Below are 24,070 nucleotides of genomic sequence, written 5' to 3'. Positions count from 1 at the left end.
CTTTGAGTCTGTGGTCTGTTACTGCTTATTACTCAATAAATGAAACATTACCACTGAAACTGTGCAGTAGCCAGGTCGACTTAAAGATGACATAGTGAGAGATGAGATGTTAAATCTTGGAAATGTAAATACAAATGTTTAATACAGTGCTAAATGTCATAAAACTACAAGGAGTATGGCAGGAGGGTACAAAACAGTATGAAAATGAGCTGTCATCAAGCGAGGTGCCCTGACGTTACTGTACGATGATAATGGAAACACTTAACAGGAAACAATAATACTGTCAGTTAAGAATCAAGAAAATGTATAAAATTAGGAATTTTAAATCATTAACATACCATGATGCAATCATGTCACAGCTAGTTACTAAGTGCTGAACACAACACAATTTCACTTTGACCTCTCACATGAACACATGCGTGATCCTGTCATAAAGACACAGAGGACCTAGACAGGATAAAACATGGCTGAAATTGACAGATCACAACTACACTTCCACAACTAGCAGGCAGACACAAAAAACTCCAGAGACAGTTTGCACCAAGTGAACCATCCTAAAGGCTGAGCACAATACGAACACCATCTTGGACTGCCATCTCCAACCAATCATAGAGCAGACATTTTATAACACTGATTCTGCTCTGTGGGTGTGTGGGAGAGGAGCATGAGACGATCAACAAAACTGATGCACAGTTCCTGCGTGCTAGCTACAGGCCCGGTTCTGCCGCTAGCTACAGGCCCGGCTCTGCCGCTAGCTACAGGCCCGGCTCTGCCGCTAGCTACAGGCCCGGCTCTGCCGCTAGCTACAGGCCCGGCTCTGCCGCTAGCTACAGGCCCGGCTCTGCCGCTAGCTACAGGCCCGGCTCTGCAGGCTTTTGTGATGCCAGGTTTGAGACATGAATATAAACGTTTCTTTACGGCACCTACGAATGTGAGGTCACATGTTGGGAAACACAATGTGGTTAAGAGACCCCATAGCTGTGATTGTTAAATAATCATAACACACCACAGAGCTTCTCTTTCAGCTCATTAAACTGTTCCTTCAGCAACTGGAGGATATGGCACAGAGATCGCTATTCGTTTGTAACAGTGAGAAAAAAGAGAAAAATGGAAAAGGCAGAAGGCCAGTGATAAAGCTGCCAACGTCCTGTTATTAACACTGGTCAAATCTGATCAGTTTTGCATGCATCACTGAAGGTGTCACAACAAAAATAGGTTGTGTTAAGTTTAGTTTTACCACGATATTAGCTTCAGTAGTCTGTTAGTTGTCCACATGTAGCACAACTACATTTTTTAGCGCGTCAGTAGTTTGGCACCAGCACATCATACACAACCTTCCGTTTTAGTTTTCAAGTGCCTTTGTGCTGATAGGGTAGTGGTCTTCCTGACTCACTGCCCCTGTGCATCCTGGGAGTTGGAGTCTTGGGCCCCTCCCACCAGCAGCAGTTCAGGCGAGCGCAGGAACACCACCATGACGGTGATGTTGTCACTGGAGCCGGCAGCCTTGGCATGAGCCACCAGCTGCCGGGCCACGTCCTCGCCCAACAGGCCCCGAGGCTCCTCCCCTTCCCCCCTAGGCTCCTCCCCCTGAGGCTCCTCCCCCTCCAGGGGCTCCCTGTGCTTGCGGAGCGCCCCAAGGACCAGTTGCGGGACTTCTTCTGAACTCACGGTGTCAAAGAAGCCATCGCACGCCAGGAGAACATAGTCCTCATTGCCGGTCAGCCGTGTGGACGAGCAGTCAGCATCTCCGGACACGTACGGCTTCTGGTCAAAGTCCCCTGCAGAGAGACAGGAGTCAGGATCCTCACAGAGAGAAGGGTCCAGCCATGTCGAACAGCAATTATGATGCTTGTTACAAAAGCAAACCTCTAGGTGTGGCACCTAGCAGTGATATCCGAACAATACAAACCACAACATTTCTCTGAAGTTTGGACACACGGTCCTGTGATACGGAACACAGACTACATGTGACGCTACTGACCGATGGCCCTGGAGACGGCGTACGTGCCGTTGACACGCCAGCAGCCCATGAAGGTGATGCAGCCGCCCAGCCCCTCGATCCTCTCCCTCTCGTCCTGGGCACGGGAGGAGGGAGGGAGGGAGAGGGAGGGGTGGAGGGAGGGAGGGGAGGATAGAGAGATGGCATTCAGAGAGGGAGGAGGAGACACTGAATGGAGGGCCACTGTAGGTTGTATTCATGTTGTAACAGAATCCCACATATACAGCAGCCTAACTGTAACACAGGGAAGGAGAGTGTGTGTGTGTGTCTCAGCTCTCTCAGGCTTGTGTGTGTGTGTGTGTGTCTCACCTCTCTCTCAGGCTTGTGTGTGTGTGTGTCTCACCTCTCTCTCAGGCTTGTGTGTGTTTGTGTGTGTGTGTGTGTGTGTGTGTCTCACCTCTCTCTCAGGCTTGTGTGTGTGTGTGTCTCACCTCTCTCTCAGGCTTGTGTGTGTGTGTGTGTGTGTGTCTCACCTCTCTCTCAGGCTTGTGTGTGTGTGTGTGTGTCTCACCTCTCTCTCAGGCTTGTGTGTGTGTGTGTGTGTCTCACCTCTCTCTCAGGCTTGTGTGTGTGTGTGTGTGTGTGTCTCACCTCTCTCTCAGGCTTGTGTGTGTCTCACCTCTCTCTCAGGCTTGTGTGTGTGTGTGTGTGTGTCTCACCTCTCTCTCAGGCTTGTGTGGGTCCATGAGGGTGACGGCCTGCCCCCCCCTCACCAGCAGGGCCTGAGAGTCTCCCAGCCAGGCCACCGTCAGAGCCTCGCCCTGCAGGAGCACGGCAACGCCCGTACTGCCGCTACGCAGGCGCTGAACACACACACACCGAGTCAAACACACACACACACCGAGTCAAACACACACACACACCGAGTCAAACACCACGCACAGTCAGCCCTTCTCAGTGTCATCTGACCCTTAAATCATTTCTGACCCTTAAATCATATCTGCTCCATGAACCTGTTGCTCCAGAAAACCCATCCCAGCATGAAAATACATACATCCCTGAAACACAGGAAACACATGCCCAGCTAGTTCAGGTGCTATTATGCAGCGTACCTCCCTCCTGGCTTTGCCTCTGAACATGTGGTCTGTGCGTGTGAAGGCCTCCTTGAAGGCAGTTTCCGGGTCCGAGGCCAGCGCCCCCTGCTGGCCCAGCAGCACGTGCAGGTGGGTGGCAGCGTAGTTGGCCGCGTCCATGCCCCCGTGCCCGTCGAACACGGCGTAGTACTGGCGAGCAGTCCCGTCCTGCAGAGCACAGTATTGAGGACACTAACAAGCTCCCAGCAAGTTTGAGAAATACATTTAAGGCTTTTTTAAGTTTTATTGGACCGTTTGAAGTGTGACAGGAAAGGCAGGGCGAGACAGAGAGGGGAAGACATGCAGCAAAGGGCCCAGGCTGGATTCAAACCCAGGTGGCTGCGGTAAGGCCTCAGCCTACATAGCTCTACTTAGCTCAGTTATCCGGTGAGCTACCGGGACACCCTGGATGGAGCAGATGAAACACCCTGACCCTAACTCTGACCCTGACCACGTCTGACCTGGGGAAGATCATACCTGAAGGCCGAGGAGCTGGTTGAAGTGGGCGAGCGCCACATGGCGGTCCTCCATCTTCCTGCGGGAGTTCCTGATGGCGTGAGCGGAGCACAGTGGGACGAGGGGCGGGGCTTCGGGGAGGACGGGGAGACGTTGGTGCCAGGCCACACCCACCTCCCGCAGCTTGTTGAAGAACAGACGCTGGGCGGGCTCCGAATGGAGCACTGAAAGTTAGGACGAGAGTTAGGACGAGAGTTAGGACGAGGGTTAGGACGAGGGTTAGGACGAGAGTTAGGGCGAGAGTTAGGGCGAGAGTTAGGGCGAGAGTTAGGGCGAGAGTTAGGGCGAGAGTTAGGGCTACAGCTCTGTGGACGAGGGTTATGGGTACAGTCTGCTATTCAGTGATCATCACTGGAGAGAGCTGAATTATTGTGGTTTACCAGAGGGCAGACATGGGTAGTCAAATGAAGAGTAGTGTAGCACAGAGCTCTGAGCCAACACAAGAAAACATGGACGGATTAATATGGTGAATTAAAAGTATTGATAAGAACACAACAGTCTCTCTGCTCGTAACCAAATCAGGCTTTTACAGAAATTTGACTACACACTGAAGACACATTTGGGTTAGAGATTAGCTTGCTTATCCTGCCAACGACACTCAACTATGAAACGCAAGCTGGAGGGGGCAAGGGACTCACATAAGGTCAGGGTTGGGGTGGTTGGGGAGGTTGAGAAGGGTGAGGTTGTCAAGGTGGAGGTTTGGAAGGGGCTTAGAGGTCAGGATTAGGGGTTTGGGACTCACATAATACTTGTTCTCCATCCTGCTGCTGGGCATCTTTGGGGCAGTGGAGAGGTGAAAGGTCACTCTTCAGGAGCTCTGACACCGCAGCCTCACACAGGGCAGCAGCCAGCGACCCCGGGGCCTTCCTGGACCAGACAGCAGGGTGGAAGAGAACAGGATGAGACTAGGCCTTCCTGGACCAGACAGCAGGGTGGAAGAGAACAGGATGAGACTAGGCCTTCCTGGACCAGACAGCAGGGTGGAAGAGAACAGGATGAGACTAGGCCTTCCTGGACCAGACAGCAGGGTGGAAGAGAACAGGATGAGACTAGGCCTTCCTGGACCAGACAGCAGGGTGGAAGAGAACAGGATGAGACTAGGCCTTCCTGGACCAGACAGCAGGGTGGAAGAGAACAGGATGAGACGAAAGGTGTCAAACACACAGAAGCACACAAGCCTGGGGAAATGTAGACCTCACCAGGTAAAACGTTTGTTTTAGAGATGTGATAGTCGAACATTAAGGGAGCAGAATACAGATCTAGTAACTTTAGCTCCCTGTGTATGAGTTTAGCCAAATACATGAATTAACTAGGAATATATATGACATTCACTTCTTTATACAATCCTTGGTCCTTATCTAGCCGGTACGTCAGCGTAATGACAAGTCTGTATTACTCTGCTACTGCCAGAGAACTGCGTCGAACGGGAAACACTGAGGGGAGAATCAGGAAGTGGGTATAACAATGGTGATTCCAGACAGGAAATTAGGTCTTGCCGACAGGAAATACCTCACAGGAATATATCCAAAAGAACAGATGATGTTCTGCTGCGTAGTGAGCCTCTCTGGCCTGAACGTTTGGGTCTAAACAGATCTTTCACATTTGACAGAAAGCTTCCCAAAGCTCTCAATGCCAAGTTTCTATCCTTTCCCCATCTCCTTCCTCTCATTGGCTGAGACACTACATCCTCCCTCATCTCCCTCCTCCCAGTGGCTGAGACACTACAGCCTCCCTCATCTCCCTCCTCCCATTGGCTGAGACACTACAGCCTCCCTCATCTCCCTCCTCCCATTGGCTGAGACACTACAGCCTTCTCTACTCGTAGAGGGCGGGACAGAGATAGGCGAGGATCAGCTTGCTTTCCCTAGGCAGGAATGTGAGGAATGCTCTCTGTGAACACCAAAACACACACACACACCTGGCAGCCAACAGGCGCAGGCCAAGGTCCAGACTGTCCCCCCTCAGCTCATCCAGGGTGGGGGGTCGGCTGGGGGGGGCGAGGGGGAGGGGGACCCCAGGGCCCACGGGAACAGGGAACTCCTCCACGAACCTCGACAGGAAACATCTGGCCTCCTCCTCCTCCGCTGTGCTGCCCATGCCTGACGTCTGGTGGCGTCACAGGTACCAATTTGGAGGTTGGTTAGATCAGAAGAATGTGGGTCTAGTTCTCAACCTCTTTCAGCCAGTCAGTTGTGACGGGGTGGGGAAGACTAGTCTTGCAGTCTAACAAACACAACCTACAGCCCTCCCAAGGGTTATGTTGTCCTTGTGGTCATAACACCGGATGAGTTAGCAAACCCCAGGGAAAGCCAGCAGGCCATTTTTTGGAGATGCATGCAGCACGAAACCGTGTTGAAATGTACAGGAGCTGCTAATCGAAGGATTTAGCTCCACTGATGTTTCTGAGAAAGTTCAACATTGAGCAATGGCAATACTTTACATGCTGGACGAGTTGGCCAATTCTTAAAAATACGGGTTCTCTAACTGAATTATTTGGAACACCACAACTTACAACGATAACATTTTGCACTGGGACGTTCAATCGCAGGAGGAAATATTTACTTTAGTTGACAGAATGTTTCAATTGCTAGGGCAAGAAGCAGTTCGCTTCGCGGCTAACTTTATATACAAAAGGCAACGAACAACTCACTTCAGCAAGATTGTCTACATAACGTTACTATTTACATGTGCACACAAGTACAATGACAAGATCGTACCTTTGACTATCTCAGCGAGGACACTCAATTCCCGTGAAGAACAGCCAGAGTTATACAGTTTCTAATATATAACTACGTCTATATAGCAGCAGCCCCTCCCTCTGCAAAGCAGCAGCCAGCCTCAATAAGGAATCCCTTTTCCGGTTGAGTCATCAAACCTTTTTTCAAAATAAAAAGGTCATAATACAAAAGTCATTTTTACTGTTAAAGTTAACCGAGAGAAATAAGAATATGTAAAATTACTGGTATATTTATAGTCAACATCGGTATTAGAGGCTTTTTCTTACAGCTTTCACTCACAAACATGGTTGAACTAATGGTTGCCTCTGTGGCTGGCTGCAGAGAAAAGCAGCTCTGTGAGAGATTAACACAGGAAAATTGAATCAGAATGGGTTAGCAGTATTAGTAAATGTATCCTAAACATTAGTGGGGAGACTATTTAGTGTATCCCTTTACATAACTGAGATTGGCGATTTAGGTGTTTCTGGACCTAACCTGGCCAATTCACGTTTATGGCACATATCAGCTAATGCTCTTATTCTGTACCCGAATTCGCAAAACCGGAAAGACTATTGAGGGACAAAAACACTATACGAAAATTACTTTCTGCTTTGTTCAAAGATGCTTCACAAGATAATTATGACCGGACTCAGTATTTCTGTTCCCTCCCTCTGAGGAATTGATCGTGTTAGGTTCCACGGATCCAGCGTTATCTGCTAGGCCTATTTGGTATGGTAGTTCAATAGCTGACCTCTGAAAGAATGAACTCATACTTTTCGTATTGTTTTATTAACATAAATCTGTCTAGTGTTAATAAATATAGTGGTTCTAATATTTCTATGTCAGAGCCGTTAAAATGCTACTTCGATGGTGTTTTTACGCATGGCGTTTATTTGATTAGTTTTTTTTATTGTAGGAATACGAATATTTGCAAATAATATAACGGTGGTGTAGTTAATATTAGTTTAAAAATGATTACAGTCAGCTAAACCCGTTGGGCACAACACCAAACAAACAAACAAACGGTTCTGCATACAACCTTCGGATTACTAGCCCGATTCCCTCATCGCTCAGCCACCTGACTCCCTACTATGTTTATACCATGTCTCACCTGTAGGCCTATACTATGTTTAGCACCACAAGGCCTAGTCTATGATAGGATTCCATTGAAACTCATCACATTATCAGTGAGTCAGTTATATATATAAAGTTTGCTCTGCTTTTATTACTTTGTCTCCCAATTTGCATGTAATGCATTGTAAAATGCTTATCAGTTGATGTGACAGTTACTTTCTTCACATAGGTGCTATTGTTTCTAAAACCCAATTTACATTATTATTTTCATAAGCCTTGCCTACATAGTGATTTGGTCAGTTTAAGGTGGATGAAATGTGTATAAAAGTGGAAGGCACACGCCACTGATGCACATCTTCTTCATCTGAAGTGGATCATGAAGCCTTGGATTCTTCTGCTCTTCTTCATGGTTGAAGGTAAAACTTTCTACCAGCTGGTCGCTCAGCCTTGTTGCTACAGTATATGGATAGGTCAGCAACAAAGTGGATGTCAATGTCATATCTTTTTTGTAACTCAAAGTTTTTGAAGCCCAATAAATTAAAGAAGACTGAATTAGAAACACATGTCCCCATTTCTCGATTATGTTTTTGCACATTAAAAGGGACATTGTATATTTGATAATACAAAATCATATAGGGTTTTTAATAAAAACACAATAGTAGTGCTGTTGTATGACGAACCAGTCTGCCAGCCAGCAACAAGTACCTATGGCAGCATGCCAAGTTTTAGCAAAGAGTTAAGAACAGTAATTTATTAGTATATTTTCAAAAGTACAGGAGATAGATATCCTCTATGGATTATATGGTTTAAAAATGTAAGCCTTTTAATGCTGCCAAGACTATGCTTACTTGAATGAACTATTCTTCTATCACAGGTGTCACATCTAATGACCTTCAAAAGCGCCTCATTGGTGGAAAAAACTGTCTTTCAACTGAACGTCTCTACCATGTAGTTGTGGAACAGGTCAAGAAAATCAATTGGATTACTTACGAAGTGTATGAATGTGGAGGCTCCCTGATCAGTCCTGAATGGGTTATTACAGCTGGTCACTGCAGTACTAACACAGCTGAATGGTGAGGAAAAGGCATTATACGTGAATATGATTAATTATGATTATGTATTACTAGTGTTCCAGGTATGTTATCAGACATCTTGTGTCCTCCTCCACCTCTCTCAGGGAGTTGACCGTCAAAATAGGGAAGCACACAGACGCACACTGGATAGTAAAGGCAAAAACAAATGTCATCGATTTTTTCAATTCAGTTTTTAAGCAAGTAATACCAAGCGATCATCAGTTTGTCTACAAAAAAGACAACAAGGCACATGATCTCCTCCTGATTAAGCTCCCAAAACTAGTACCCGAGTCTCAACCCACCATTCAACCTCCTCCTGCTGCCAGCTGTGCAACACCAGCTGTGGATACGACAGTGAAGGTCGGAGGCTGGGCTGCGACGACTTATGATCCAGCCACCATGGAGCAAGGTAACACCTGCATGACAGGCCCCACTAACAACATACTGAAGTACAAACGTTATCAATGTTTCAGAACGGACTATATATTTTAACATTTGAACCCATAGGAAATGATACGCCTGCTAAACTACAGTGTGCTGAAACAACAGTACAAGCCTGTGAGCCTAAATACGTGAAAGATTACTCCAAAAGTTTGTTTAGTGACAATCAACATTTCCTTTGTACCAGTGTTAAACCTGTGCAACCATGTAAGGTAAGACATTTTAATATATCCTCATGAATAATGTTGCTATTTGAATGTAGTTTAGATTGAGAGGTGGGAGGGACCTCAGTGAGAGACAGGGTGCCTCATCTTTACCTCCAGATATGTCCGATTTTAAACTTGTTAACAGAAATACAATATTGTTTTTAAGTTTCATTGTTTATCATTGCTTTTTTATAGGCCTGCTGTCTCTGTGCATATTTAGATTTTCACTTCTCTTCTAGGGAGACTCAGGGGGAGGTCTTGAGTACAATGATCAGCTATATGGAGTTCAGTCTGGTGCTGCGAAGGCAGTCTTTTACGCACATTCATTTTACATGGATCTCTGCCATCCAGGCTACCGAGCATGGATTAAAAACACAGCTGGGGTGTAACTGCCTCAGAGACCAGCAAGGCTGCTGCTGCTGTCTGGTAATAAAGACATCTCAGATCTCCCTGCATGAACTTCCTGTCTGTGTCTCTGTTCTCATCAACATCACTAAGTTACCAACATCACTAAGTTATCAACATATATTTAAGTTATCACTGAGTTATCCTTTCCGCCACGTCCAGGGGTCTCCAAGGGCTAAAAATGGAAAACATGAATGAAACGTAGATTAAACAAGAAGAAAAGACATTTAATTCAAGGAAATTATACTACAGTCGTTTCAACTTTAGAACACTGTAAACCTCTACACAAAGTAAGCGGCTAGGGCGGCCATCTTGTCTCTGGGTTTCTTGGGGTTGCCCCTGCGCCCCCTGCCCCTGCCCCGGCCCCCCCGCCTGGCGCCCCCCCCCCGGTGCATGGGGTGTCTCATGGTGGCATGCTTCAGCTCCACCAGGTCCTGGAACACCGGGTCACAGAACACACAGCCGCTGTGCTGGGTCTCCCCTGCAGGCAGCGGGGAGCGCGTCTTGTTGAAGTCCACCGCCACCAGGGAGGCGTCGCAGGCCTCACAGCTCTCCTGCGCCACCTGCAGGAGCGGAGGGGAACAGGAGCGGGGGTGAGGAGGGAGATAAGGAGGGGAAAATAATCGTATCAGTCAACTTCGAATAATCCCACACACACATGGTATCCATACATGCAACACATCCTACAACAACAACACAAAAACAAGAATAATAACAACAGATAAAAGTACCAAAACAGACTCCAGTTAAGACTCCATATTGCATAGCATTCCGTTTTTGAATCAAAAACACAAGGCCAGTGGTGTCCTTACCTGCACCCTGTGTGCATGCTCAAAGAAGTGCACCAGCACGTTACACCTGTTACAGGCCATCCTCCACTTGGGCGCTGAGGTGGGGTCCAGCACCAGCACTCCCCCCTCACACTCCACACACTGAGAGATGCCCAGAGAGCCCAGGGAGTGCTGGCAGGACGGGTGGGTGCACTCGTTACACCCCATACCTGACAGGGGGGGGGAGAGGTGCAGGGGAGAGAAGAGAGAGGTGCAGGGGAGAGAGAAGAGAGAGGTGCAGGAGAGAGGAGAGAGAGGTGCAGGGGAGAGAGGAGAGAGGTGCAGGGGAGAGAAGAGAGAGGTGCAGGGGAGAGAGGAGAGAGGTGCAGGGGAGAGAGGAGAGAGGTGCAGGGGAGAGAGAAGAGACAGGTGCAGGGGAGAGAGAAGAGAGAGGTGTAGGGGAGAGAGGTGCAGGGGAGAGAGGAGAGAGGTGCAGGGGAGAGAGAAGAGAGAGGTGCAGGGGAGAGAGGAGAGAGAGGTGCAGGGGAGAGAAGAGAGAGGTGCAGGGGAGAGAAGAGAGAGGTGCAGGGGAGAGAGGAGAGAGGTGCAGGGGAGAGAGAAGAGACAGGTGCAGGGGAGAGAGAAGAGAGAGGTGCAGGGGAGAGAAGAGAGAGGTGCAGGGGACAGAAGAGAGAGGTGCAGGGGAGAGAGAAGAGAGAGGTGCAGGGGAGAGAAGAGAGAGGTGCAGGGGAGAGAGAAGAGAGAGGTGCAGGGGAGAGAGGAGAGGTGCAGGGGAGAGAGGAGAGGTGCAGGGGAGAGAGAAGAGAGAGGTGCAGGGGAGAGAAGAGAGAGGTGCAGGGGAGAGAGAAAAGACAGATGCAGGGGAGAGAGAAGAGAGAGGTGCAGGGGAGAGAGAAGGAGGCACAGCATTATACAGAAGCAGAACATGATCAGACTCAGTGTTTATGTGCCTGAAATGGTTCATGTACCAAACCACACTAATCAACAACATTAGGAAATGCCAACAGCATCTACAGATGAAGGAACACACACAAACACACCACACACTCATTCCTTGGTTGTCTGACCCCCACCCCCAGCCCCCGCCCCCCAGACAGACCTTTCTTCATGTCTCTGAAGGGGGGGTTGCTGAAGCAGTAGGGGCAGAGGGGGTAGCTCTTCCCCCGGGAGCCGGAGGTCCACAGCACCAGCTCAAAGTCGTCCAGAGGGCAGCGCAGCTCCTTGTACAGCTTGATGGCTCCGTTCTGAGGCAGGCTGTACGTCTCATCACAGTGGGAGCAGTGGAGCCTGCTGGGCCTGGCCTGCACACACCAGGGGGGGAGGAACTGCCTTATCAGCTGAACGGCCAATGAGAAACTGCTTTTTCAGCTGGTCAGCCAATCAGAAACTGCTTCATTCACAAGTCTAGCAAACATGAAGTGGTGAAATACACAGACACGACCAGGCTAGGAGGCTTTTGGCCTCTACACCTACTGTAGGAGAGGGAGGGCCAGCAGGAGGGGAAATAACACAGACAGGCTAAGGTGTGTTGGTGGCGTGGCAGTCAGACCCAACTGACGAATAAGCGCCTCGATTAGCATCAGGGAGGGTTAGCATGGGGAAGGGTTAGCATCGGGGAGGGTTAGCATGGGGAAGGGTTAGCATCGGGGAGGGTTAGCATGGGGAGGGTTAGCAGCGGGGAGGGTTAGCATCAGGGAAGGTTAGCATGGGGAAGGGTTAGCATCGGGGAGGGTTAGCATGGGGAGGGTTAGCAGCGGGGAGGGTTAGCATCAGGGAAGGTTAGCAGCGGGGAGGGTTAGCATGGGGAGGGTTAGCATGGGGAGGGTTAGCAGCGGGGAGGGTTAGCATCGGGGAGGGTTAGCATGGGGAGGGTTAGCAGCGGGGAGGGTTAGCAGTGGGGAGGGTTAGCATGGGGAGGGTTAGCAGCGGGGAGGGTTAGCATCAGGGAAGGTTAGCATGGGGGAGGGTTAGCAGGGCTGACCTGGATGTACTTCATGAAGCGGTGGCACTTGCCGCAGCGGGACAGGGGCTTCCCGCTGGCGGCGATGGGAGAGAAGGAGACCTCCATCAGCTCGTCCATACCTGGAGACCACAAGAGACAGGAACAGGAACCGTGCAGACAGAACTCCCCTAGTGCCTTCCAGAACTCCCCTGATCTACCTCTCATTCTAACCATCACAGGGTGGGTGGAGGAGGGTCTACCTCTCATTCTAACCATCACAGGGTGGGTGGAGGAGGGTCTGACTCACTGGGGATGGAGTCGACAAAGTAGTGGAACTTCCTCTTGAAGATGTCCAGCGTGTGCTGCAGGACCTGCTGGAAGTTGGCCTGGCCCTGCGCTATCAGGGTCAGCTGCTTCTCCACAGCACTGCGGATGGTAGGCAGGACCAGCTCCGCATCTGAGGGGAGGGAGGGGGGAGAGAGGGAGGGAGCATCAGACAGAGAGAGAAAGGGAAGGCATACTCTGTCATAATTTTGTTCATGTTAGATGAGGCTAATAACACTCCACACACACCCCGTGTTCCCCACACCCCGTGTTCCCCACACCCCGTGTTCCCCACACCCCGTGTTCCACACACCCCGTGTTCCACACACCCCCTGTTCCACACACCCCCTGTTCCACACACCCCCTGTTCCACACACCTGTCTTGTAGTAGCCGTGCACCAGCACGATGCCCAGGTTGGTGGGTTTGAGCTTGCGTCCGTTCTCCACCGTCACATAGTTCCTCTGACACACGTTGTTGATGTGGACAGGGATGCTGGCGTCAGTGCCTGGAGGACGGGAGCAGGTCAGGGTGTGTGTGTGTGTATGTTAGGGTCCAGGTACCAGCAGACTGGTACAAAGCTGAGAATAGCATTTACTCTTATATTATTCAATGACTCTTTTATAATTGAATCTATAGACTGGTTGAATGTGTTATAATAACATTTACATTTAGCAGACGCTCTTATCCAGAGCGACTTACAGTAAGTACAGGGACATTCCCCCGAGGCAAGTAGGGTGAAGTGCCTTGCCCAAGGACACAACGGCCGGGAATAGAACTGGCAACCTTCAGATTACTAGCCCGATTCCCTAACCGCTCAGCCACCTGACTCCATAACAGTGCAGAGAAATAATTACAGTAAATAGATTACATAAAAAGTATATAATAAAAATAGAAAAGGGGAAGAATCTAGGAGGTCTGCTTGTGTGGGCTGAACACAGCTGAGCTGACTGACCGATGCCATGTTTCTGAACACAGGTGAACACAGCTGACTGACTGACCGATGCCATGTTTCTCCATGAGGGTGATGAGCTCAGACTCAGTCAGGTAGTCTGGAGGGCTGGTCTGCTTCTCCACCAGCCTGATGTCCTCCACGCTGAACACGTCCCCGCGCTCACACACCGGCATGGCCTCCTCCAGGGGGATGCCCTGCCACGGCATCACCTCCGTGAACCCTGGAGGGTCACACACACACACCTCCGTGAACCCTGGAGGGTCACACACACACACCTCCGTGAACCCTGGAGGGTCACACACACACACCTCCGTGAACCCTGGAGGGTCACACACACACACCTCCGTGAACCCTGGAGGGTCACACACACACACCTCCGTGAACCCTGGAGGGTCACACACACACACCTCCGTGAACCCTGGAGGGTCACACACACACACCTCCGTGAACCCTGGAGGGTCACACACACACACCTCCGTGAACCCTGGAGGGTCACACACACACACCTCCGTGAACCCTGGAGGGTCACACACACACACACCTCCGTGAACCCTGGAGGGTCACACACACACACCTCCGTGAACCCTGGAGGGTCACACACACACACACCTCCGTGAACCCTGGAGGGTCACACACACACACACCTCCGTGAACCCTGGAGGGTCACACACACACACCTCCGTGAACCCTGGAGGGTCACACACACACACACCTCCGTGAACCCTGGAGGGTCACACACACACACACCTCCGTGAACCCTGGAGGGTCACACACACACACCTCCGTGAACCCTGGAGGGTCACACACACACACCTCCGTGAACCCTGGAGGGTCACACACACACACCTCCGTGAACCCTGGAGGGTCACACACACACACCTCCGTGAACCCTGGAGGGTCACACACACACACCTCCGTGAACCCTGGAGGGTCACACACACACACCTCCGTGAACCCTGGAGGGTCACACACACACACCTCCGTGAACCCTGGAGGGTCACACACACACACACCTCCGTGAACCCTGGAGGGTCACACACACACACACCTCCGTGAACCCTGGAGGGTCACACACACACACCTCCGTGAACCCTGGAGGGTCACACACACACACACCTCCGTGAACCCTGGAGGGTCACACACACACACACCTCCGTGAACCCTGGAGGGTCACACACACACACCTCCGTGAACCCTGGAGGGTCACACACACACACCTCCGTGAACCCTGGAGGGTCACACACACACACACCTCCGTGAACCCTGGAGGGTCACACACACACACACCTCCGTGAACCCTGGAGGGTCACACACACACACACCTCCGTGAACCCTGGAGGGTCACACACACACACACCTCCGTGAACCCTGGAGGGTCACACACACACCTCCGTGAACCCTGGAGGGTCACACACACACACACGTTACTGAACTACACACACACGTTACTGAACTACACACACACACACACGTTACTGAACTACACACACACGTTACTGAACTACACACACACACACACGTTACTGAACTACACACACACACGTTACTGAACTACACACACACACACACACGTTACTGAACTACACACACACGTTACTGAACTACACACACACACACACACGTTACTGGACTACACACACACGTTACTGAACTACACACACACGTTACTGAACTACACACACACACACACACACACACACGTTACTGAACTACACACACACACACACGTTACTGAACTACACACACACGTTACTGAACTACACACACACGTTACTGAACTACACACACACACACACGTTACTGAACTACACACACACGTTACTGAACTACACACACACACACACGTTACTGAACTACACACACACGTTACTGAACTACACACACACACACACACGTTACTGAACTACACACACACACACACACACACGTTACTGAACTACACACACACACACACACACACACGTTACTGAACTACACACACACACGTTACTGAACTACACACACACGTTACTGAACTACACACACACACACACGTTACTGAACTACACACACACGTTACTGAACTACACACACACACACACGTTACTGAACTACACACACACGTTACTGAACTACACACACACACACACGTTACTGAACTACACACACACGTTACTGAACTACACACACACACACACACACACGTTACTGAACTACACACACACACACACACACACACACACGTTACTGAACTACACACGCACACGTTAGTTTAAGTAAAAACATTTACATCATCTGGTGGATAATATGGACCCAGACTTTACCAGTAGATCTGCAGTCAGACCTTACCAGTAGATCTGGAATCAGGCCTTACCAGTAGATCTGGAGTCAGGCCTTACCGGTAGATCTGGAGTCAGGCCTTACCAGTAGATCTGGAGTCAGGCCTTACCGGTAGATCTGGAGTCAGGCCTTACCGGTAGATCTGGAGTCAGGCCTTACCAGTAGATCTGGAGTCAGACCTTACCAATAGATCTGGAGTCAGACCTTACCGGCTGAGATGAGGGTCTTGCCGCTGCAGGAGAAGGTCTCGGAGGCAATGGTGAAGGTGATGGTGGTCTGGAGGTACTTGCAGTCCTCGCTGATGGTGGCGATGAAGTGTCGGGTGATGTACTCAAACAGGCGCCAGCCATCACTTCCTGCAGGGAGAAAGAGACAAACCCCTCATTATCTTTAAATGCAGTATCATGATAACTGAAGAAGTCTGTCAACACGAGCATTACACATGCATAATATATCATCTATATGTCCATGTAGAAGCGCCCACCCAGCTCGCTCTCTGAGGCTGCCCTCATGGGGGTGATGGGGGGGTGGTCGCCCGCGTCTGATCCCTTCCTGGGCCGGTTCAGACCCTCCGACAGCAGGGCCTTCACCTGGGGGGACAAACCAACACCATTCATGCACCCGCATAGGGTTTTCAAGTATGTGTGTGTGTGTGTGTGTACACATGTCTGTATGTGTGTGTGTGTGTGACTGTGTCCTGGCCCTGCTCACCTCCTGAGCCCAGTAGGGGTGGCTGGCCTGCTGCTTCAGCGCCCCCTTCAGGTCAAAGTTGTCATGATACTGCGTGGTCTCTGTGCGGGGGTAGCTGATGTAGCCCTGAGTGTACAGCCGCTCTGCTATCTGCATGGTGTGCTGGGGACCCATCCCTGCAACACACACACCAGTCACTAACACACACACACACCCTGCAGCAACACACACCAGTCACTAACACACACACACACCCTGCAGCAACACACACCAGTCACTAACACACACACACACACCCTGCAGCAACACACACCAGTCACTAACACACACACACACACCCTGCAACAACACTTGTGAAGACCATATTTATGTTCCACTGTCTGCTGGCCATGATGTTCTCCTACACAAAGGGATCCTAAATGGCTGAATGATTCACTGTCCTTAAATGGATTGACGGCACTAAAAGCCCTGAAGGCTGCTCTTCATTTAGTTGAATACGAGCAAAGCGGAAGGTAGAAGCAGTGCGACCCTGGCTGAGCTAATGGCCCTGACGCCCCTGCAGGCTCTGGTACCCAGAGAGGAGCTGGCCACGCGCAGCATCTCCACCGTGTTCAGGGCCTGGGGCCGAGGCTTGGCCTTCTCCTTCTTGCTCACAGACTCTACCTGCAGGACAGAAGACAGCATGACGGGGGAGAAGCCTTGGGATTAGAAAAGCCAGAGCAACGAGTTCACACTCTGTACAGCTGACACTTCAGGTGAGATTAATGACTTGTGAAGCAATACCCTCCATGTGTCTAATCAGTTCTCAGAAGGGCATGTTCTCAACAGTGGTTTTACAACAGGTGACAGTAGAGGAGGTGATGTCGGGGTGAGGTGAGGTGGTGATGTCGGGGTGAGGTGAGGTGGTGATGTCGGGGTGAGGTGAGGTGGTGATGTCGGGGTGGGGGGTGAGGTGGTGATGTCGGGGTGAGGTGAGGTGGTGATGTCGGGGTGAGGTGAGGTGGTGATGTCGGGGTGGGGGGTGAGGTGGTGATGTCGGGGTGAGGTGAGGTGGTGATGTCGGGGTGGGGGGTGAGGTGGTGATGTCGGGGTGAGGTGAGGTGGTGATGTCGGGGTGGGGGGTGAGGTGGTGATGTCGGGGTGAGGTGAGGTGGTGATGTTGAGTCCTGTGTGACGGTCTCACCTTGGCCTCTCTGGAGGTCTTGACTAAGTTGACAAACATCTGGCCCACGTCCCTGTCGAAGACCCTCCCTCTGTCCCAGTCCAGAGTCAAGGGGCTGTCCTTCCCCTTGAACACCTACACACACACACACACACACACACACACACACACACACACACACACACACACACACACACACACACACACACACACACACACACACACACACACACACACACACACACACACACACACACACACACACACACACACACACACACACACACACACACACACACACACACACACACACACACACACACACACTTTAAACCTTAGCTTGTTGGGGTGGTTATAGGTCAGTCTAGGCAGATGGTCACAACAAATCACAAACATCTGAGCTGTGAGCGTGTTGATGATGCGGGGTGCTCACCTTGGGCTGGAGGACCCAGTAGGTTTCTGGTTTGAAGGACTGGATCTTGTCGTGGCGCTCCACACAGAAGCCCAGCGTGGGGGTCTGGCACGGCCCGAACGAGATGAGCGACGAGTCCAGATTCCCATATTTACCCTGGAAGTACTTGGTCTGGAACCTGGTCATAACAAAGAGGCACCCGGAATCAACAAGTTTGAATCAAGTCCGTAATTATTTAACTTACACATCCGGAAATAGGCCTCTCATGCTCTAAACTATGAAAACGGCAAATACTGGATAAAATGAGGTCCCGCTTGTAACCAGTTTCATGCCCTCCCCCTGGCAGATTCCCTGAGGGGGCAGGTTCCCTGGGGGGGCAGGTTCCCTGGGGGGGCAGGTTCCCTGAGGGGGCAGGTTCCCTGAGGGGGCAGGTTCCCTGAGGGGGCAGGTTCCCTGAGGGGGCAGGTTCCCTGGGGGGGCAGGTTCCCTGAGGGGGCAGGTTCCCTGAGGGGGCAGGTTCCCTGAGGGGGCAGGTTCCCTGGGGGGGGCAGGTTCCCTGAGGGGGCAGGTTCCCTGAGGGGGCAGGTTCCCTGGGGGGGGCAGGTTCCCTGAGGGGGCAGGTTCCCTGAGGGGGCAGGTTCCCTGAGGGGGCAGTACCGTGTGAAGGCACAGCCGATGCGCAGGTCCAGCTCTTGCCGAGCGTCTACAGACAGCGCCTCGTTGCGGTTGGGCTCACCCAGACGGCTCATGGCGCTAAAGATGTCTGTGTCGGTGATGGAGCTGAACTTGGCACGGAAGACGCTCTGTTCCGAGCTGTAGGACCTGTTCATCACGGGCTCGATGGCATCCAGGACCTGGAGGCAGGAAGGGGGAGAAAGGAGGAGGGAGAGCGGATCGCATGCTGGGTTTAGCTCGGCGATGAAGCATTTGACTGCAGTTGTGTGTGTACAGAACAACAGAGTATTTAGAAATCCTTAATTTGTGATGACCTCAAAACAGATGTTCTCTCCCTCCTTGTCGCAGTCCAGCCACAGAACCACACAGTCACAGCCTTTAGCTTCCACCTGGAGACACACAGGACCAACAGGGGTTACACCTGGAGACACACAGGACCAACAGGGGTTACACCTGGAGACACCCAGGACCAACAGGGGTTACACCTGGAGACACCCAGGACCAACAGGGGTTACACCTGGAGACACCCAGGACCAACAGGGGTTACACCACGGGTGGTTGTCAACACATTTCAGGCATGAGTTATTAACTCAATCTGGACAAAGCTTGAAAAGACAGGAAATGCACCTCTGGGAAGTGCACCTCCTGAAGGCCCAGAGCAGACCCCAGGTGAGACTCACCTCCTGAAGGCCCAGAGCAGACCCCAGGTGAGACTCACCTCCTGAAGGCCCAGAGCAGACCCCAGGTGAGACTCACCTCCTGAAGGCCCAGAGCAGACCCCAGGTGAGACTCACCTCCTGAAGGCCCAGAGCAGACCCCAGGTGAGACTCACCTCCTGAAGGCCCAGAGCAGACCCCAGGTGAGACTCACCTCCTGAAGGCCCAGAGCAGACCCCAGGTGAGACTCACCTCCTGAAGGCCCAGAGCAGACCCCAGGTGAGACTCACCTCCTGAAGGCCCAGAGCAGACCCCAGGTGAGACTCACCTCCTGAAGGCCCAGAGCAGACCCCAGGTGAGACTCACCTCCTGAAGGCCCAGAGCAGACCCCAGGTGAGACTCACCTCCTGAAGGCCCAGAGCAGACCCCAGGTGAGACTCACCTCCTGAAGGCCCAGAGCAGACCCCAGGTGAGACTCACCTCCTGAAGGCCCAGAGCAGACCCCAGGTGAGACTCACCTCCTGAAGGCCCAGAGCAGACCCCAGGTGAGACTCACCTCCTGAAGGCCCAGAGCAGACCCCAGGTGAGACTCACCTCCTGAAGGCCCAGAGCAGACCCCAGGTGAGACTCACCTCCTGAAGGCCCAGAGCAGACCCCAGGTGAGACTCACCTCCTGAAGGCCCAGAGCAGACCCCAGGTGAGACTCACCTCCTGAAGGCCCAGAGCAGACCCCAGGTGAGACTCACCTCCTGAAGGCCCAGAGCAGACCCCAGGTGAGACTCACCTCCTGAAGGCCCAGAGCAGACCCCAGGTGAGACTCACCTCCTGAAGGCCCAGAGCAGACCCCAGGTGAGACTCACCTCCTGAAGGCCCAGAGCAGACCCCAGGTGAGACTCACCTCCTGAAGGCCCAGAGCAGACCCCAGGTGAGACTCACCTCCTGAAGGCCCAGAGCAGACCCCAGGTGAGACTCACCTCCTGAAGGCCCAGAGCAGACCCCAGGTGAGACTCACCTCCTGAAGGCCCAGAGCAGACCCCAGGTGAGACTCACCTCCTGAAGGCCCAGAGCAGACCCCAGGTGAGACTCACCTCCTGAAGGCCCAGAGCAGACCCCAGGTGAGACTCACCTCCTGAAGGCCCAGAGCAGACCCCAGGTGAGACTCACCTCCTGAAGGCCCAGAGCAGACCCCAGGTGAGACTCACCTCCTGAAGGCCCAGAGCAGACCCCAGGTGAGACTCACCTCCTGAAGGCCCAGAGCAGACCCCAGGTGAGACTCACCTCCTGAAGGCCCAGAGCAGACCCCAGGTGAGACTCACCTCCTGAAGGCCCAGAGCAGACCCCAGGTGAGACTCACCTCCTGAAGGCCCAGAGCAGACCCCAGGTGAGACTCACCTCCTGAAGGCCCAGAGCAGACCCCAGGTGAGACTCACCTGCAGGAACTTGACCATGTTGAGTTTGGGGTTGGCCTCCTTCTTCTCCGTGGGAGCCGAGCTGAAGAGCTCGGCAGGGTCCACCTTATCCCAGTTGTTGTACTTCCCTGGAAACAGACGACAGTGAAAAGCAGACTGAATCTGACGGCCATACACGGGAGCAGTTTGAATCATAACGTGAGAGGAAAGAGAAGGGAGAATCTCTTTTAGTTTGATCCCAGACCAAATTCAGCCAGACTGGGCCATGTTAAATATAACACGCCTTAAGGTAGGCTGACGAGTCACAGGAAGTGGATCTTGGGGTTCAGAGACACAGGAAGTGGATCTTGGGGTTCAGAGACACAGGAAGTGGATGTGGGGGTTCAGAGACACAGGAAGTGGATCCGGGGGTTCAGAGGCACAGGAAGTGGATGTGGGGGTTCAGAGACACAGGAAGTGGATGTGGGGGTTCAGAGACACAGGAAGTGGATGTGGGGGTTCAGAGACACACCTATGAAGTCCAGGCTCATGACGTGTCCACACACAGAGGTCATCTTGAATCGTGCACTTTGACCCTGGAAGCTGCCAACATACTCATGCACTGAGCATGCTCCGTTGAGTCCTTTGCGACTGGAGCAGGATCCTGTTGAACAGAGGAAGAGTATGGTTACATTTGGTAAACGTGTTAGAAAATATCAGTGACGATAATTGAATGACAGGCCTCTTTCCTTCCAGCATCAGTTTACCTTCGTGACATTGCAATTTGATTTGAATGATGTGGACAAGCATTTGAACTCTTACTAAGGTGAGAACGCTCCTCCAGTCTCATAAAACAGTCATGCCGTCCCCTCTGACGTCTCTAAAATCTGAAGGCAGCTCAGTACTTCCGTTGGGAAGTACACAGACAAAAACTTTACTTAACTTTTACCTGTAATCTTTACAACTGACCGATCTAAACCGATTTGAGGCGGAACTCCCTTTTGGTGTATTAATGGGGCTAATACGAGGGCTAAATGCAACATTGTGACTCGTTTAATGAAATGCTCATCCCAAGCCAAGGCTATGTGCTAATGGGGGGCCTTGAAAAGCGCATCGTGACTGGAGAGTCTAATCAAATCAACATTTATTTGTATAGCCCTTTTTACACGCAAGCATGTCACAGAGGGCTTCACATACGCCCATAGAACTGCCACTCAACCAACCTAAACACTCAGGGAAGACAAGGAACACTCAGGGAAGACAAGGAAAAACTCCCAGAAAAACTCACTACAGGAGAAAAAATGGAAGAAACCTTGGGAGGAGCAATTCAGTGAGAGCAAGCCAGTGACAAAGCGACTAGACTCATCCCTGCCCTCAATTTCAAGGTTGAGGATAGTTTGTATAGTGCTTTGAGCCTAGACTAGACCATTCCCATCACACTGACTGAAAATGCCTCTCCACGATGTGCAACAATCAATAAAAAAATCAAAACTCTCACTCACCTTTTGACAATATTTTGGCAATGGACTGTGCCAATGAAGGCTTCTCTGCTACCATCAATACAGTTTTCATGCTGAAATTGAGTAGAGCGATATCTCTTTGGGATTTCGCGATATAAAAAATATGTCTTGGTAAGTAAGCTACTGTAGCTAACTAGCATTAACTAGCCTAGCTATCAAACGAGCTAGCTTGATATACCTAGTGCCACATCGGTAAGATAAGTTAACTAACTTTAGCTACCTAGACCTGTTGGTAAAACGTTAGCTTATAGCCAGCTGTTTTGTGTCCTATCTCGACAATGCCAATGTATCCGTCCAGCTTAAATTTAAATTGTAGTTATCGCTCAAATTAAAGAAAGCATCAATATGATAGAAAACTTTGGTTGTTGTTGTCAGGTTCACCGGTACGGGCGGCCATGATGGTATAGATGTATTTCCGGGTGAAAGGCTTGACTGGTGCTGAGAAAGTTAGCTAGCCAAGCTAAGTGCATGTAATGGGCTATGTCCCGCCACTTTTCGTTTAAATTGAAATGTGTCACATCATTTAAATGAAATGTGTATATCTTTTGAAAGACATGCAACTTCACATTACTTCAGATGTGTTTTATTTATGTACATGTAGTCATTTAGCAGACGCTCTTATCCAGAGCGACTTACAGTAAGTACAGGGACATTCCCCCCGAAGCAAGTAGGGTGAAGTGCCTTGCCCAAGGACACAACATAATTTTGCACATCTGGGAATCGAACTGGCAACCTTCAGATTACTTGCCCGACTCCCTCACCGCTCAGCCGGCTGACTCACACTTATTTATTTATATAAGTATTTAATTATGGCAGGTTTGGTCCTCTATATGACTGGTGCTGAGAAAGTTATCCAGCCAAGCTAAGTGCATGGTTTAAATGGCCACAGCAACTGGACTGGATTTTTCTGTGTACTTAGACATTGTTACGCTCACGCGACAACAAAAAATATATTTTTGTATGTCTCCAATGCATCATGGCTGCTCCTCAAATCTATTTGAATGTACTAAAACAACTAGCTTTCCAAGTCTAGTACACAATGACATTAAAGAGCCAACACTTCTTAGGAACGTTCCAAGAGCGCTCTAGAACGCTCTTAGAACGCTCCTAAGAAGCTCTTAGCGTTAAGAGCTTCTTAACGAATCTGGGAAACCCGGCCATTATGAGTTTAGAGCAAGAGAAACACATTGGAAGTCTATGTTTAGGTGGATCAGACGGCCTGGACTGAATCTTAGGTGTGTGCTATGGGTTAGGGTTAGGTGGGTAGGTTAGCTATGGGTTAGGGTTAGGTGGGTAGGTTAGCTATGGGTTAGGGTTAGGTGGGTAGGTTAGCTGTGGGACGATGTACCGTAGAGGTCTGGAGAAGAGGGCTTGGTAGTCCAGAAGGCAGCATGGTGGGGCAGGTGTGGGGCAGGTATGGGGCAGGTGTGGGGCGGCAGCATGGTGGGGCAGGTGTGGGGCAGCATGGTGGGGCAGGTATGGGGCAGGTGTGGGGCAGCATGGTGGGGCAGGTGTGGGGCAGGTATGGTCAACCTGGATGGGCTTTAGAGGCTTTCTTTCGCTGGATGTTCCAGTGAACTGTTTTAAATTTGTATTCAAATTCCAAACGTTATGACGCACACATGAACTCATTAAATGCCTTTGCCAAGGCTAAATGATAATTAAGAATATCCCCCCCCATCCAGACTCTCCTTCCCTGGAGTATAAATGCCGCCACAGTCTGACTCGATGGAC

At 51.0% G+C, this 24,070-nt stretch overlaps 2 protein-coding genes across 3 annotated transcripts; both read right to left on the bottom strand.

Annotated features, from left to right (window-relative positions):
* Nucleotides 1–120: 120 nt before the first annotated feature.
* Nucleotides 121–8,402, bottom strand: ppm1f (protein phosphatase, Mg2+/Mn2+ dependent, 1F). Of its 2 annotated transcripts, XM_067227972.1 has the most exons (10): nucleotides 8,370–8,402; nucleotides 6,593–6,659; nucleotides 6,306–6,463; nucleotides 5,507–5,687; nucleotides 4,331–4,455; nucleotides 3,550–3,752; nucleotides 3,052–3,240; nucleotides 2,659–2,802; nucleotides 1,982–2,075; nucleotides 121–1,778 (listed from the first exon to the last, which is right to left on the bottom strand). In XM_067227972.1, exons 4-10 carry the CDS (start codon nucleotides 5,683–5,685, stop codon nucleotides 1,390–1,392), a joined length of 1,323 nt encoding a protein of 440 aa, XP_067084073.1. In that variant the 5' UTR covers nucleotides 5,686–5,687; nucleotides 6,306–6,463; nucleotides 6,593–6,659; nucleotides 8,370–8,402; the 3' UTR covers nucleotides 121–1,389. The 2 variants fall into 2 exon arrangements, with proteins under 2 accessions (XP_067084073.1, XP_067084074.1); XM_067227973.1 differs by lacking the exons at nucleotides 6,593–6,659; nucleotides 8,370–8,402 and having other exon boundaries at nucleotides 5,507–5,694; nucleotides 6,306–6,370.
* A 1,308-nt stretch (nucleotides 8,403–9,710) lies between these two features.
* top3b (DNA topoisomerase III beta) lies at nucleotides 9,711–22,722 on the bottom strand. The gene is made up of 18 exons (XM_067228358.1): nucleotides 22,319–22,722; nucleotides 21,349–21,480; nucleotides 20,859–20,965; nucleotides 19,087–19,161; nucleotides 18,755–18,951; nucleotides 18,119–18,275; nucleotides 17,707–17,820; nucleotides 17,096–17,186; nucleotides 16,545–16,699; nucleotides 16,318–16,423; nucleotides 16,043–16,189; nucleotides 13,561–13,734; nucleotides 12,939–13,067; nucleotides 12,545–12,694; nucleotides 12,277–12,377; nucleotides 11,395–11,596; nucleotides 10,317–10,504; nucleotides 9,711–10,067 (listed from the first exon to the last, which is right to left on the bottom strand). The coding sequence occupies exons 1-18, from the start codon at nucleotides 22,386–22,388 to the stop codon at nucleotides 9,786–9,788; spliced, it is 2,577 nt and encodes an 858-aa protein (XP_067084459.1). The 5' UTR covers nucleotides 22,389–22,722; the 3' UTR covers nucleotides 9,711–9,785.
* Between the last annotated feature and the right edge of the window lie 1,348 nt (nucleotides 22,723–24,070).

Source organism: Osmerus mordax, chromosome 24 (assembly GCF_038355195.1).
Source record: "Osmerus mordax isolate fOsmMor3 chromosome 24, fOsmMor3.pri, whole genome shotgun sequence".
Taxonomy (NCBI): domain Eukaryota; kingdom Metazoa; phylum Chordata; class Actinopteri; order Osmeriformes; family Osmeridae; genus Osmerus; species Osmerus mordax.
The sequence above is the reverse complement of the archived record's forward strand: the minus strand, read 5'-3'. Positions and strand labels throughout refer to the sequence as shown.

Coding starts and splice junctions, on each gene's coding strand:
- ppm1f (XM_067227972.1), bottom strand. CDS start 5,685: ATGGGCAGCACAGCGGAGGAGGAGGAGGCCAGATGTTTCCTGTCGAGG. Junction 4,456..5,506: donor CTGCGCCTGTTGGCTGCCAG/GTGTGTGTGTGT, acceptor TGTCTGGTCCAG/GAAGGCCCCGGGGTCGCTGG. Junction 2,076..2,658: donor CACACAAGCCTGAGAGAGAG/GTGAGACACACA, acceptor TCCCGTGCCCAG/GACGAGAGGGAGAGGATCGA.
- top3b (XM_067228358.1), bottom strand. CDS start 22,388: ATGAAAACTGTATTGATGGTAGCAGAGAAGCCTTCATTGGCACAGTCC. Junction 18,276..18,754: donor ATCGGCTGTGCCTTCACACG/GTACTGCCCCCT, acceptor TGTTATGACCAG/GTTCCAGACCAAGTACTTCC. Junction 17,187..17,706: donor AGACCTCCAGAGAGGCCAAG/GTGAGACCGTCA, acceptor TCTGTCCTGCAG/GTAGAGTCTGTGAGCAAGAA.